The sequence below is a fragment of the Heterodontus francisci genome, chromosome 25, assembly GCF_036365525.1.
Source record: "Heterodontus francisci isolate sHetFra1 chromosome 25, sHetFra1.hap1, whole genome shotgun sequence".
NCBI lineage: Eukaryota > Metazoa > Chordata > Chondrichthyes > Heterodontiformes > Heterodontidae > Heterodontus > Heterodontus francisci.
The window spans coordinates 41353181-41368148 of NC_090395.1; the positions used below are offsets into that span (position 1 = coordinate 41353181).

The 14968-nt window shown below is 40.8% G+C and overlaps 1 protein-coding gene across 10 annotated transcripts in view; it reads right to left on the reverse strand.

Moving 5' to 3' along the window:
- Positions 1-14968, reverse strand: part of LOC137383841 (neuron navigator 1-like) — a 719754-nt gene that overhangs the window by 87929 nt on the left and 616857 nt on the right. For all 10 annotated transcript variants that reach the window (XM_068057140.1, XM_068057137.1, XM_068057136.1 and 7 more), the window contains 3 exons: positions 14017-14100; positions 12198-12309; positions 7142-7263 (listed from right to left, as the gene is read on the reverse strand). In XM_068057140.1, coding sequence (XP_067913241.1) covers positions 7142-7263; positions 12198-12309; positions 14017-14100 — 318 coding nt within the window. The remainder of the gene's footprint in view (positions 1-7141; positions 7264-12197; positions 12310-14016; positions 14101-14968) is intronic.

Below are 14968 nucleotides of genomic sequence, written 5' to 3' on the forward strand. Positions count from 1 at the left end.
AATTTTGTTTTTAAAAGTAAAATGAAATAAAGTAGGCATGACATAAATTCATTTTTAAAGAGTGTTCTAAAGTCATATTGGTATTGCATTTTATCAGAATGATGCATCTCAGTAACATTACTGTAGTATGAGAGTATTTTTAAAGCTCATGATGTGTCAGCTGAGAGCTTGAGGTTTGGAAAAAGCTGGGGAGCACAGGGACAATTTCTGGAACAATAACTTACATTTATATAATGCCTTTAACATAATAAGGCACTTCACATGAGCCTTATAAAACAAAATATGACACCAAGCTACCGAAGGAGCTATTAGGTCAGATGGCCAAAAGCTTAGTCAAAGAAGTAGATTTTAAAGAATGTCTTAAAGGAGGAAAGTGAAATGGAGAGCAGAGAGGTGTAGGGAGGGTATTTCAGAGCTTGGGGCCTAGGCAACTGAAGGTACGGCCACAATTAAAATCAGGAATGCTCGAGAGGCCAGAATTAGGGGAGTGCAGGTATCTCGGAGGGTTGTGAGGCTACAGGCGATTGCAGAGATGGGAGGTAGCGAGGCTATGGAGGGATTTGAGAACAAGGATGAGAATTTTAAAATCAAGATGTTGCTTGAACGGGAGCCAATGCAGCTCAGTGAGCACAGGGGTGATAGGTAAATGGGACCTGGTGCAAGTGAAGGCACTGGCAGCAGAGTTTTGGATGACCTCAAGTTTACAGAAGGTAGAATGTGGGAGACCAGGGGTTGAATTTTATAGCACGCCAAAGAGCTGCTGCAATTCCAAGCGCGACGACTCATTTAAATAGCTGGGGCAGGCCGCCCGCGACCCTTGCCCCTGATCACATGGAGAGGGCTGGCTGTCCATCCCCAGCAATGGAGTCAGTTGCCTTTGTGCAGGCACTGACACCATTTTTAAAGGGCTCTCAGCCCTACTGGGAAATTTAAATATTTAAAGGTGAAGTGATTAGAAATAAATAAATACATTTCTTTTGCCCCTCTCCCATCCCTATAACAATTAATTATTTGTCCTTTTCCCCTCCAAAACACTTTGCAATCTGACCTTCCCCCGCTACAAACTGCACAAATTTTTAACTTCAACCCTTCCCAACATCTCCTACACCCATGACGTTAATTTGACCGCCCCCCTCCCCCACTCCACACACACTGAGAAACTTGCATCCTCCCCCTTCCCACCAGTGTTGTGCCTCATTTCCCCGGACGGGGATCCGATCGGCCACCGGGCTGATGATCACAGCGGGACATTAGGAGGCGATGTAGGTTTATTTAAATTAATGATTTTAGTTGATTTAAATTTTCAAATTATGGTCCCATCGCCGAGCAGCGGGGGTGCTGCCATGAGGCCTCACCGCTGCCGGTAATATCAGGCCGGCCCTGCCAGCATCAAGGTCTGTGGTGGGCCTCATCCGGGGCCATTTTCAGGCCCTCCCCCGCCACAGATCCCACCGACGAGGGCTCCTTAAAATCCAGGCCAGGTGTGCATTGGAATAGTCAAGCCTAGAAGCAACAAAGGCATAAATAAAAATTTCAACGGCAGATGAGTTGAGACAGGAACAAAGTTGGGCGATGTTCTGGAGGTGGAAATAGGTGGTCTTAGTGATGCTGTGAATATAAGGTTGGAAGCTCTTCTTGGGGTCAAAGGTTGTGAGCAGACTGGCTTAATCTCAGACTGTTGCCAGAAAGAGAGATGGAGTCAGTAGCTAGGGAATGGAGTTTCGAACGGGGCTGAAAATGATGGCATCAGTCTTCACAATCTTTAATTGGAGGAAATTTCTGGTCATCCAATACTGGTCAAAGTCTGATAGTTTAGCAACAGTGGAGGAGTTGAGAGAGGTGGTGGTGAGTTAGAGTTGGGTGTTGTCAGCGTGCATGTGACAAGTAACACTGTACTTTCGGCTGATGTCACTGAGGGGCAGCCTGTAGATGAGAAATCAACAGGGGGTTAAGGATAGATCCTTGGGAACACCAGAGGTAATGATGCAGCAGCAGGAAGAAAAGTCATTGCAAGTGATATTTTAGCCACAGATAAATAGATAAGAATACAACCAGGTGAGAACAGTCCCACCCAGCTGGATGACACTGGAGAGGTGGTCAAGGAGGATGGTGTAGTCAACCGTGTCAAAGGCTGCAGCCAGGTTGAGAAGTACGTGGAGGGAAAGTTTACCTTTGTCACAGTCACAAAGGATGTCATTTGTGACTTTGATAAGAGCTGTTTTAGTACTGTGGTCAGTGTGGAAACCTGATTGGAGGGATTCAAACATGGAGTTCTGGGAAAAATAGGCACGGATTTGGGAGCCGACAACACGTTCAAGGACTTTGGAGAGGAAATGGAGATTGGAGATGGGGCAGTAGTTTGTAAGGACTTAATTATCTTGCTGCCAGTAAAAAAGGTATATTTAAAAGTAATAATCTCATTAAGTTATCTATAATTCTTACCGATATCACTGGTAATTCTAGTTTGCAGTCTGCAGTTGTATAACAGCCAAGACCACTGCTTTTTCAGATCTACTTCTTTGTTTAAGTGAGTGAATTAAGGAGTTTTATCCACATTTTTCTTTCATCTAAATCGGACAGGTTTGTTCCAAGCTCAAGATTTCTCTTTCTTCTCAAAGGCAGCACTCAAGCACATGACAGTAAATCCAGAATTCCATGTTTATTAGTATCCCACATAGAAGAATCCATACCAAGAGTGGCCAGCTTAGCATGTCCAACATTTTCTGTTTCTGTTTCACATTTCTAGCACCTACAGTATTTGGATTTTTGGTGATTTTGATATTTTTGCTTTCCTATTCTCCTTTTGCTATGTCACCACAGTTTAATCCAATTTACTTAAATTAACCACAAAATTTTAGTATGGTTCTAGTATAAACTTCACTAATGTTTGTTTAATCATCTATCAAAGGCAGATATAGAACGCTATTTCATTTATCAATTATATATTTTGCATTACCACAACATGTACATCAGAAAGCAGAACTTTTAAAAGCATTAACTTCTTTGTGCTTTGTTTTCTTATTTCAAACAGTGAAAGCAATTAAGTTATTTCAGAAAATCATGACAAATTTACTGTGACATCAACAAACAATTTTAATAGACTGCAGTTAGACGTCATTGTTCATACAACAGCTGTGGACAATAACATTAGAAAATATTTAAGGTTTTATGGGAATGACATCAGTTGTAGAGACTGGAACTAATTTACTAGCTTCTTGTCCTCAGAGTTACCTCAGTCCCCTATATAATACTCATTTGTTACAAAGCTGTTTTCAGTTTCGAACTCTGACAAGTCATTGTCTAAAATAAATAGGTTTAATAAATGTAAGTTTCCCCATATTATCAGACCAACTGGCTGATAGAATATTTTTCATAATGGATTCTCCCATTATTTATCATCAACACATTTCACTCTAAAATATCCCCAGTTAAGCAAAATTAATGCTCCACTTTTTTAAGCAAAAGAAGTAGAAGAATCATTGACAGTTATGGTAATCCTAAAGGTGGGACGCAGAAAAAGAAAAGTCAGTAAAAGATTTTAAAACTTAAAAGGTAAGCAACGAGGGCGTTCAACAGATAGAAGAGGAAAATGCAAGGTTAATAAAAATATAGTAACTAGGCAAGAAATATTAGATGGGAAACAGGGACAGTAGAGTGAGCAGAGATAAAGTGATATTTAATTCTTGTACGAAAGCGTTTTAAATGTTTAATTTAGTAGTTTGGGTAATGTTACACTAATAAAGTATTGATGTTCGAGTAGCTTTTTTACCGTAATAATATAAAGTAATACTAACTGTTTCAGTCTAAAGCATGAAAATTACTAAAACAAGTGGGGCAGTTAATTCTATATATTTTGAAATATATATAACATAAATATAATTGAAATGTTTAATTAAGGGATCTCGGAGCTTTCTGTCTTGATGGGATACATGGTGCATATCAGGGAGCTACATATAAAATTTAATTCCATGTTCCCAATAATTTGAAAACACCTCAAGTCAATGAAACCAACAGATTTATGTGCTCTGATTTAGGATTCCTCCATCAATGAAGCAGCAGCACTAAAAGCAACCACATCTAATCCTTCAAGCCTACAAGATTCAAAAAAGACACATTAGCAACTAAGAAACAAGAAAGTGAAAAAAGGAGTTGGGTTGCTTCGGCTCTGAGGGCTACATGTGGACCATAGGACGCAATGGTTTAAGTTATTAGTTAAAATGCAACAAGTTACAGATATCTCTATTGACGTGCAGGGGCTTATCCTGAAACGGAGTGCTCCCAGTGAGACGCAATGCTGGCAAGACACATAAGGCCCACAGCCTGTGATTTTCCATCGATAAATCTGCCCTATAGTCTTCAGTTGGGGAAAATACAAATGTGATTTTTTTTCCCCAAAAGGTTATCTTTAGCTGATAAATCCAATGCTCTCGCAATTGCAGCTGGGAGCAGCACTCGAAGGGAGTATGAGTCAGAGTATTAATCCTATAACATTGTAGCCCCATCCCTGACCTATGTGCTCACTACTGGAGACTGCGGAATTGGTGAGATTAACTTTAGCTCTCTGTACTATGGCTATGGCATTATCAAAATTCTGGTTCATAAGATCATAAGAATTAGGATCAGGGGTAGCCCATTCAGACCAAAACTGCATGCAGTACTCTAGGTGTGGTCTCACCAATACCCTGTACAGTTGTAGCAAGACTTCCCTACTTTTATATTCCATTCCCCTTGCAATAAAGGTTCTAACATGAACATCTCCACTGTAAAAGGTTTAACCTTTTGAGGCTTTGGTGGCCTCAACAGTAGAATGCATTAATTAAAACAAACTCCAGTGTTACAGAATAGAACCTGAAGGGAGGAGACTGGGAACAAGGGTATACTTTTAGTTGTAGATGAGTGTGTTCAACAAAAGTACATTCCATTCAAAAACAAAAACTCATCCAGAAAGACCCGTCTGTGGCTCAATCAGGAAGTTAAGGAGAGTATTGGACTAAAAGAAGAGGCTTACTATGTTGCAAAAAATAATAGCAAGTCTGAGGATTTGGGAGTGTTTGAGAAACCAGCAAAGGGCCACCAAAAAGTTGATAAAAAGGGAAAAAATAGAATGAGAGTAAACTAGCCAGAAATATAAAATAGGATTGTAAGAGCTTTTCTAAGTACATAAAAAGGAAGAGAGTAGCTAAAGTAGACGTTGGTCCCTTAGAGGGAGAGACAGGAGAAATCATCATGGGGAATGAGGAAATGGCAGAGGCATTGAACAAATAGTTTATGTCTGTCTTCACAGTAGAAGACACAAGTTCCATACCAGAAATAGGCAGTAACCTAGAGGTGAAAAAGAGTGAAGAAATTAAGGATATTTATAAACGTTGAGAAAAAGTATTGGAGAAACTTGAGGGACTAAAATTTGACAAGTCCCCGGGACCAGATGGCCTACATCCTAGGTTTCTAGAAGAGAAAGCTGCAGAGATAGTGGATACGCTGGCTATGATTTTCCAGAATGCCTTAGGTTGAGGAATGGTCCCGACAGATTGGAAGTTGGCAAATGTCACGCCTCTTTTCAAGAAAGGAGGTAGAGAGAAAACAGGGAACCACAGGCCAGTTAGCCTAACCTCAGTCATTGGGAAGATGCTGAAAACTATTATTAAAGAAGTATTAACATTGCACTTGGAAAAACAGAGTATAATTAGAATAAGTCAGCATGGTTTTACTAAAGGGAGATCCTGTTTGCCAAATTTATTAGAGTTTTTTGAGGATGTAACTAGTAGGATAGATAAAGGGGAACCAGTGGATGTAGTATACCTGGATTTTCAAAAGGCATTTGATAAGATGCCACATAAAAGATTAACAGGCAAGATAAGAACTCATGGTGTTGGGGGTAATATATTAGCGTGGATAGAGGATTGGTTATCAGACAGGAAGCAGAAAGTGGGCATAAATAGGGCATTGTCAAGTTGGCAGGAAGTGAATAGTGGGGTGCCGCAAGGATCAGTGCTGGAGCCCCAGCTACCTACACTCTATATTAATGACTTGGATGAAGAGTCAGAGAGTAATGTATCTAGGTTTGCTGATGATATAAAGCTCGGTGGAAAGGTATGCTGCGGGGAGGATGTAGAGAGGCTGCAAAGAGATATAGACAGGCTAAGGGAGTATAATGTAGGGAAGTGTGAAGTTGTTCACTTTGGTCATAAAAATAGAAAAACTGAATATTTTTTAAAGGGTGTGAAACTGATAAGTTCAGTGAGACTTGGGGGTACTCATACAAGGAAAGCACAAAGTTAACAAGCAGGTGCAGCAGGCTATTAGGATGGCAAATGGCATGCTGGCCTTTATTGCAAGGGGATTGGAGTACAGGAATAAAGAAATCTTACTAAAATTGTACAGGTGAGATCGAACCTGGAATACTGTGTGCAGTTTTCGTCTCCACATTTAAGAAAGGATATACTTGCACTGGAGGCAGTGCAGTGAAGATTTACTACATTGGTCCCTGGGATGAGGGGGTTGTCTTATGATGAGAGGCTGAGTAAATTTGGCCTATATTCTCTGGAGTTTAGAAGAATGAGAGGTGATCTAATGGAGACATACAAGATTCTGAAAGGGCTTGATAGGGTAGAAGCTGAGAGATTGTTCCCGCTGGTCAGGGAATCTAGAACATGGGGACACAGTCTCAGAATTGAGATGAGGAAAAATTATTTCACTCAAAGGGTTGTGAACCTTTGGAATTCTCTACTCCAGAGGGTTGTGGGTGGTCCATCACCGAATACATTTAAGGCTGGGATAATTGGTCTCGCAGGGAATCAAGGGATATGGGGAGCAAGCAGGAAATTGGAATTTGAAGCCCAAGATCAGCCATGATCGTACTGAATGGCGGAGCAGGCTCAATGGGCCATATGGTCTACTTCTGCTCCTATTTCTTGTGTACAAGGAGCTATAGATAAACCAGATGAATAAGAAGAAATTTCACAGCGATATCAAACATGAATTTGAAAGTTTTATCCGAAGGGCTGTGTTGTATCTACTTCAAATCCTGATAGTGAAAACTCAGAACCTCAGTAGTGACATCTCTCTCTTTTAACTGAATTGTAAAATTATAGGTGTCAAGTCTAGCATATTTGACTGTCATGCAAGAGAAAGCATAACCTACCCAGCTTTTCTTTTTCTTCTTTTTGGCATCAGCGTCTTTTCCACTCCCAATGCTGGAATGACTTGTTATGCTGTTGAGACTCGAGATACTGTCTGATGAATTCTGCCTCTTAATACGTAATTCTGTTAAATAAGACAATGCAATGTAAGCACATTACAGCTGCCAGATGATACAGTAGATCCTTTTAAAGATAAAGTCTAATCTTTCTCATCTATGCTTCACTTAATGTCTGTTATTTTACCAAAAACCGAGGGAAATTTGTTCAATCAAATTCACAATTATTTAATATTTTCTGTAAGATCATTCACAATGCTAACACAATTTGTCCAGGAATCCAGATTTCACTGTTGCTGAGCTACATTCCGACAATATTTTGGTTAATTACCCAAGTGGATCAAGTAATTCACACTAAGCCAAAATATTCTAGGGGCTTAATTTTAATCGCGCACCGCCTCCTCGGCAGCACACTTTCAACTCAGCGGTCTTCCGACACGAAAGTGCTGCCAAGGAGCCCCCATGATATTATGCATGGGGCTCATTTAAATGGTTGGGGGGGGGGGGGGGGGTGGTGGCCAGAGCGACCACCCCGAAGATGTGTAGGGGGCGGCTGCCGCACCCCTGGCAACGGTGTCCAATGCCACCTCACAGGCCATTTTCAAAGGGCTTTGAGACCTTAGAATCACTTTTAATTTTTAAAGGAACATTATTTATGAATTTTTATTAACAATTAATAAAGATGTGGAGGCCCTTCCCCAATCCCGCCAATGATCATTTAAGTGGCATTTAACGTCAGAAAAAACTTTATTCCCTTCCTGAACTTTCCACCCCAACCTTCTAATATTTGGCCTCTAACCCCTTCGCACCATTCACACAACCAACAACATTTGTTTTCCCCGCTTCCCCACCCCTCTCACCCTGAAAATTTTATTCTTCCCCCTTCCCCCTCCCCACCAGATTCTTGTCTCGGAACTCCGTGCAGAGCACGAATGGCAGCCGTAAAATCAGTGTGGAACGGCCGCCACCTGTAGGTAAGTGCATTTACATCTTATTAACGCTAATTTGCATATGGAGATGAAGGGCCCACCGCCAGGTGGCGGGGGGCCACACCGAGGTCCCCCGCTGCCGGTATTATGTGGCAGGCCCTTCTCGACGTCATGGGTCGAGGCGGGCCTCTCCCCACAGAATTTTACCGACCCCCGCGCTGCAACCAGTGGAGTTGAGGGGCTGGTAAAATTCAGCCCGAGATCAGAATAAAAGTTGCTGTTTGTAGGGTTTCCCACTACTAAGATCCATGATTTGTGAGCATCATTTTCTGTGGTTGTTAAGTGTAGTGACATGTTAATCAAAGTGGGAAGATTTCCTTTGTTCGTGATTTCCAACTAAATTGTAACCACACACTGAGGATCTATTATAGCAGAAATAATAAGCACAGGAAAGTATCTCATAGGCCTCAATATTAACATCCCCACAATGAGTAAGAGAGAGTCAGGGAGGTTAAAGACTTAAAAATAGCGAATGCGACCCTCCTCCGTGGGCAATCTGTAGCCCACGGAGGGCCCCCAGCAGAAAACAACTCACCTCCCTGAAACCCCTCCCCCTCCACTCAACGCCTACCCTCCCTCTCCTCATTGCCAGGGCCCGCCGGACTGGGCCCAGTAGCCTTGCCTCACTCACCTGGGGTTTGGGGCTCCAGCTCTGGGCCTGGCTCCAAGGCCTTCTGCACTGCTCCCGGTGGCATTGCTGATACTACTGAGCTTCCGGCCCTCCAATTGTCCAGCAGAGAGGGCTGACAGCTGTTGGAGGTGGGATCCCCATCTTTAAAGAAATAGGGAGCCGGTCGCCAGGCAGTTAATTGCCCAAGCACCGTTAAATAGACCAGAGGAGGCTCTGAATGGCCTAGCCCGGAGTTCCCACTGCCTTTTGACCCAGCGCCGGGAGTCCCACCAGCTCCACTCAGTTCTGCCAACCATGTGCACATGCCCACCATTGTCCAACGGCAGCATATATCGGGGCGTCTCAGTGCCCTGCAGTGGAAAGGTGGGACATTTCATTAACATAGTTAAATAGGGCTCCCACAGTGCAATTGGGAGCCCTATTTAAAATTTGCTGCTGCTATGCAGGTTTCCCAGGGGTCAGGAACCCAGAAGTCAAAGGGAGACGGGAGCTGCAGGCACCACAATGAACGTGCTTATTCTAACAAAGCTTGTGGACCAGGAAGTGCAGGAGTGCTCCCCCAGCCTCCCAAGGAAGCCTTTGGCCTCCCCTCTGCCCTAATGCCCTCTTTCTTTCCTTCAGACTCTTCCACACAGCCATGCTCTCCGAATTAATCACCCCCACCCATGATCTCCATCTTTCCTCTGCTGTGCAGCAGTGGGGGGGGGTATGCCTTTGGGGGCAGCTGCAGCCTCCCATCATTGGTTTGCCTTCCAGGTGGGGGAGACAGTGGTGCAGTGATAATGTCACCGAACTAGTAATGTCACCGAACCAGTAAATGTCCAGGCTAATGCCCTGGGGACGCAGGTTCAAATTCCACCATAGCAGCTGGTGGAATTTAAATTCAAATAATTAATAAATAAATCTGGAATTGAAAGGTAGTATCAGTAATGGTGCCATTAAATAATCATCATTTGTCATAAAAACTCATCTGCTTCACTAATGTCCTTTAGGGAAGGAGATCTGCTGTCCTTACCTGACCTGGCCTATGTATGACTCCAGACCCACAGCAATGTGGTTGACTCTTAACTGCCCTCTGAAATGGCCAAGCAAGCCACTCAGTTATCAAGGGCAATTAGAGATGGGCAACAAATGATGAGCTTTCCATCCCATGAAAGAATAAAAAAAAAACACCAGCTAGGCTGTCAACGTTGCTGCCTGCTATGTGAGAAACAGATTAAAAGAACGCTAATGGGATTCTGCCATTAAGTTCAGAGGGACCTTGGTGTCCCCGGCCTTGCCGGGTTCTTTGGTCATTTTCATCCTCTCCCGCACCCTCCCCATAAATATCATGGGTAATTAAATTTGCTACACCTAAAAAAATAAAATTTTCATTGGCATTGAGCTGCAAAGAGAGGAGCCATATAACTTACACAAATAATCAGCTTGTAAAAATCTTAATCAAATATTTTTGATGGTTACCTATATTATACATTGGCTAAAAGCGTAAAGAAAGAGAAGTTTGGTTCTGGCTATTTTCCCCCAGTACTCCCATATTATGCAACTTATTAAAAGAGCAACAAGGTTATAAAGATATGAAATGGTGTAACCTTTTAAAGACCACTACTGATTGTGTGAGAAGTACTGCAAATTAAAATCCACAATTAATAGGAGGAAAAATCTGCATTTGAACTTTCAAAAACATCAACTTTACACTCTCAGAGGTAAAGTTAACAACCATATTTGACTGATGAAATTCTTCTCCATGCTCAGAATGCAAAATATCTGGAAAACTGTAACCAATTATCATAAACATCCTGTATGAACTGAGCCAGTTAACATTTGAGTGGTGTTTGCAACATTTACAAGAGAAATTGTGAATTACTATGAGCTTCCCAGTGATTTACAGACAATGCTGTTCCTTAAACTGGAATTACACCACAGAATCTGTCTGTTCGGCCCAGTCATGGTGTTTACCCTCCATGAGTAGCAGTTCTCATCCACTGTGCCCACCCTGTTTCCATATTCTTTTATTTCTCTTTTCTTCAGCCTCATTTTAACCAAGTATTTAATATTTAAATGGTCTTTGCTTCTAGTGCTTTCCATAGTCTTACAACCTCTGAGTAAAGCTCTTAAAATTGCTCATATCTATGGCACATCATTCTAGACCCTTCAATCAATGGAAACAGTCTCTTTCTTTCTACTCAGTCATATCCCTTCACAATGTTAAACAACTCTGTCAACTCAGCCCAAAATCTCTTCTGTTAAAAAAAAACCTGACCTAATTTTTCAAGTTTTTGTTTGGAATTGGATTTCCTCATTCTAGACAGATTCCCAGAGAATCTGTGTTGTACACTGTATATTGCCTCAACATCCTTCCGGTCGAACCCACAACTGGACACAGTATTCTGCCTGTGGTCTTATCCAGATTTTATAGATTCACCATTACATTTCAATATACCTCTTACTATAAAACCCAGTATTCCATTAGCTTTTATTTTAAATGGCTTTCTCCACTTGAGGTGCTGTTTTTAATGCCTTGTGAACCTAAACCCCAAATCCCTCTGCTCTTCCACTTCACTCAGCTTTCTTCCAACCAAAGTATAATCCTTACTTTTAATTTTCCCTCCAAAATATGACAGCTCACATGTATTGACTCAAATTCTATATGCCACTTTCTTCCATTTCACCATGTTAATATTTTTCCCTTGCAGCTTCTTTTGGTCTTCAGAATTATTTCCAATGTCTGCCTCCTATTTTCATAACATGTGCCAAACTGTCCCAGAAATGAACCATTTGGAACACTGCTACCCACTTCCAACCGCTCTGACAAACTGCCCTTAACTCCTATTCTCTATTTCCTCCCTTCAAAACAGTTTTTAATCCAATTTGCTATATTTCCCCTAATTCCATATCTATTAATCTTCTCCAATAGTTTCCTGTGTAGTTCCTCATCAAAGACTTTCTGAAGATCCACATGTATCACATTCACTACATTTCTCCTACCCAGCATATTTATCCTCAGAGAACTCTATCAGGTTTGTCAAGCATAATCCTCCTTTATGAATTCAATGTTGGCTGCTACTAATTGTTTTCTCTTCTAGATATTTTGCAATTTCATCTTTAATTAAAGATTATAAAATATTCTCTACTGTAGGTATTAAATTAACTGGACTATAATTATGCTGCTTTGTTAAATCACAATAAACATTAGGAAAACTGCACGAATTAAGGTTTCATACAACAGTCTCTCTAAGTGGGCTACAATGAATAGAGCTGACATGAGGAGAGAGAAGTGAATGGAAAGTAAGGAAACATGAAAGTTTAAACATTTTGCTCGCTAAAATTTGATGGTTCTAGAGCAGTCACTGTCTAGTTCTTATATTAACAGAACAAGAATTACCTTTGGGTGTTAAGTCAGGATTGTTCAGTGCTCCATGTATAACAGCCTGTGCTTCTGCATTCTTTTTGTGCAACATGTCAATTGTTTCTTTAAGATCAAATAACTCAGAATCCTATTCAAAATTAAAATAAAGAAAATTACCATCAAAGGAAGAACTTTAGCAAAACACCTGAAATAGTACTAGAAAATAAATGCTACTTTAGATAATCAAAAATACTGTGTGCAATATTGATGGGCTGTTAACCTGACTGCAGCTTTGATATTCATCAGAATCAAATCTGTGTAGTGCATTCATGTCAAAAATACCAATTACTATACATAGTTTTGGAATAATTTAAAGATAGTAATTTCAAACATAGCTGAAATGTCAGTATGATTTTGCATTGGTAATTCATTAATAATGAGAAAGAAATGTTGGAATCTATTGCTGAGTTTTACCGTAGTATAATACTTAATTGATTTTTATCCACAGGACCTTTATAGAAGTTAAAATGTTTATAACTCTTTATAAAAGAAATGATCATTGCGGTAGATGTCCTTTGCGAAGCCTGGTATGTTCTCTATTTGCTGTACAGTGCAGTGAGGTACATGTGTTCCAATCATGTTACTCAGTGGGAATTCCCTTAAAGTGTATCTGAATTATTGGTATCAATATGGTTCAGTCTGTTTCCAGACCAATTGCGAGCCATCTGCCTCATCGCTTCTCTTCTCTTTTCCACTAAATCTTCGCATGAGCTCACAAACAGAAGTGAAGATAGACCTTTCTTTGTGTGCTCCGCCAAAACATTGTCTTCCTTTGAAGGACAAAGAGTATTAAAATAGATGTTTTGTGTCCTCAGTGGAATGAAAACAAGGGTTGGTTTCAACTAAAAGTAATATTTATGTACATATTAACAAGTTAGTGGTAACATCTTTGAAGACTGCAGATGGATTCCTGCAAACAATAAACTGGCTGTTATATATAGTCCATTCTCTTCTATATTTTTAGATATAATATTTTGGTTCCAAGGGTAAGATTGTTATTTTGTACAAGAAATAGACCAATCTGCATCAACCATCCCCTGTCCTAGGTGGGGCTGGGGGTGGGGAAGGGGCGACGGGGGGGAGAAACGTACATCAGAGAAGGAGAATTTAATCCTTTTTTCTACTGTGTTAGCCTAAGTATACAAGATAGTTGTATGGCATTATCCTTTACTCATCCTTGTTTATCAAAGGGCCCAAATTGAAGAAACTCAGTCATATTAGTCAGTGTATTAGAATGCACACCTTTGCCATGTTTCCCATCTACAACCATACCAGGATTTAGGAAGCTTCTAGGCTGCTATATTACTTGGAGGTGCTCATCTTTTCATTGCTGAAGTACACTACAGCTCCTTATAGAGTTTTCTATTTTCTTAGTAACATCAGAACTTGCCTTGCTGCTCCTCACTCAGAAATGCCACCTTGACACGGCATCCAAAATATTCTCATCATTGCAATGAATCTTCTGTATTATTTACCTTGTTATAGCAGAAACTCCTGCTGTGCACCATCTGCCAACATGGTAGAACAGATGGCAATTTTCCATCGATTTTTTTTCCCCCTTGCTTTGTATACTCCCACACACGATTACTTAGTAACTGAGGTCATAACGACCCTCAGCAATATAGAACTTGGCAATATGTGATGACAGTATGACCTGGTGCAGGCTTAGTTCGAACAGCAGCTTCACTATCCTCCCCTTAAAAATGAATGTCATGAACCTGGTACTTTACTGAGATCTGACTTTATTTAGACTAAGATTAGGTTTCAGAAGCATCCAAGGTTAGTTCTCACTGACCTTTTGTTCTGCTGTCAAGGCGAGGTTCTGCAAACGAGAGGTCATATTAGTCAAACTCTGCTCAAATGCTGCAACAAGATGAGCCTAAAAATTAGGAGGAAAAATATAAAGGAGACAACTTTTTTTTTTACTTTGTCTATTTTTAAAGCACATTCACAAATATTCAAAAACATTTACACAAAGGTACATTATTGCTTTAGAATTAAATTTGCTGTAACTCAGGCTAACTGAATTTCTTATTACAAAGCAAACAACATCAAAATAGCACAGCTTTATATATTTTAAGAGCTCAAAAAGTGCAGTTCCTCTGATAGCCTACTTTTATGACCAGGTTTTGAAGTTCAATAAATTAATATATATCATGGGTGGAAAGCTGAACTCCAATAGTGGCAGCAGTGTGTACCATCTACAAGATGCACTTCAGCAACACACCAAGGCTCCTTCAACAGCACCTTCCAAACCCGCAATCTCTACCACCTAGAAGGACAAAGGCAACAGATGCATGGGAACACCACTACCTGCAAGTTCCCCTCTAAGACACACACCATCCTGACTTGGAATTATCTCACGATTTCTTCACTGGCGTTGGGTCAAACTCCTGGAACTACCTTCCTAACAGCACTGTGGGTGTGCCAACACCATATGGACTGCAGCGGTTCAAAAAGGCAGCTCACCGCCAGCTTCTCAAGGGCAATTAGGGATGGGCAACAAATGCTGGCCTAGCCTGCGATGTCCACATCCCACAAATGAGTAAAAATAATTCTGAAGCTGATAATGGAAAGACTGTGCAGTATAACAGAATAATAATGTTGTTAATATCTTTAACTTCTGCAGCTAAAAACTGGTAAAAGGAATGATTGTATGGTCCTAAGAAATGATCGCAGTGCTGTAAGTGTGCTTAATTTTGAACAAATGAATAAAACACAGTAAAGACACTATGAAGTGCAGACCA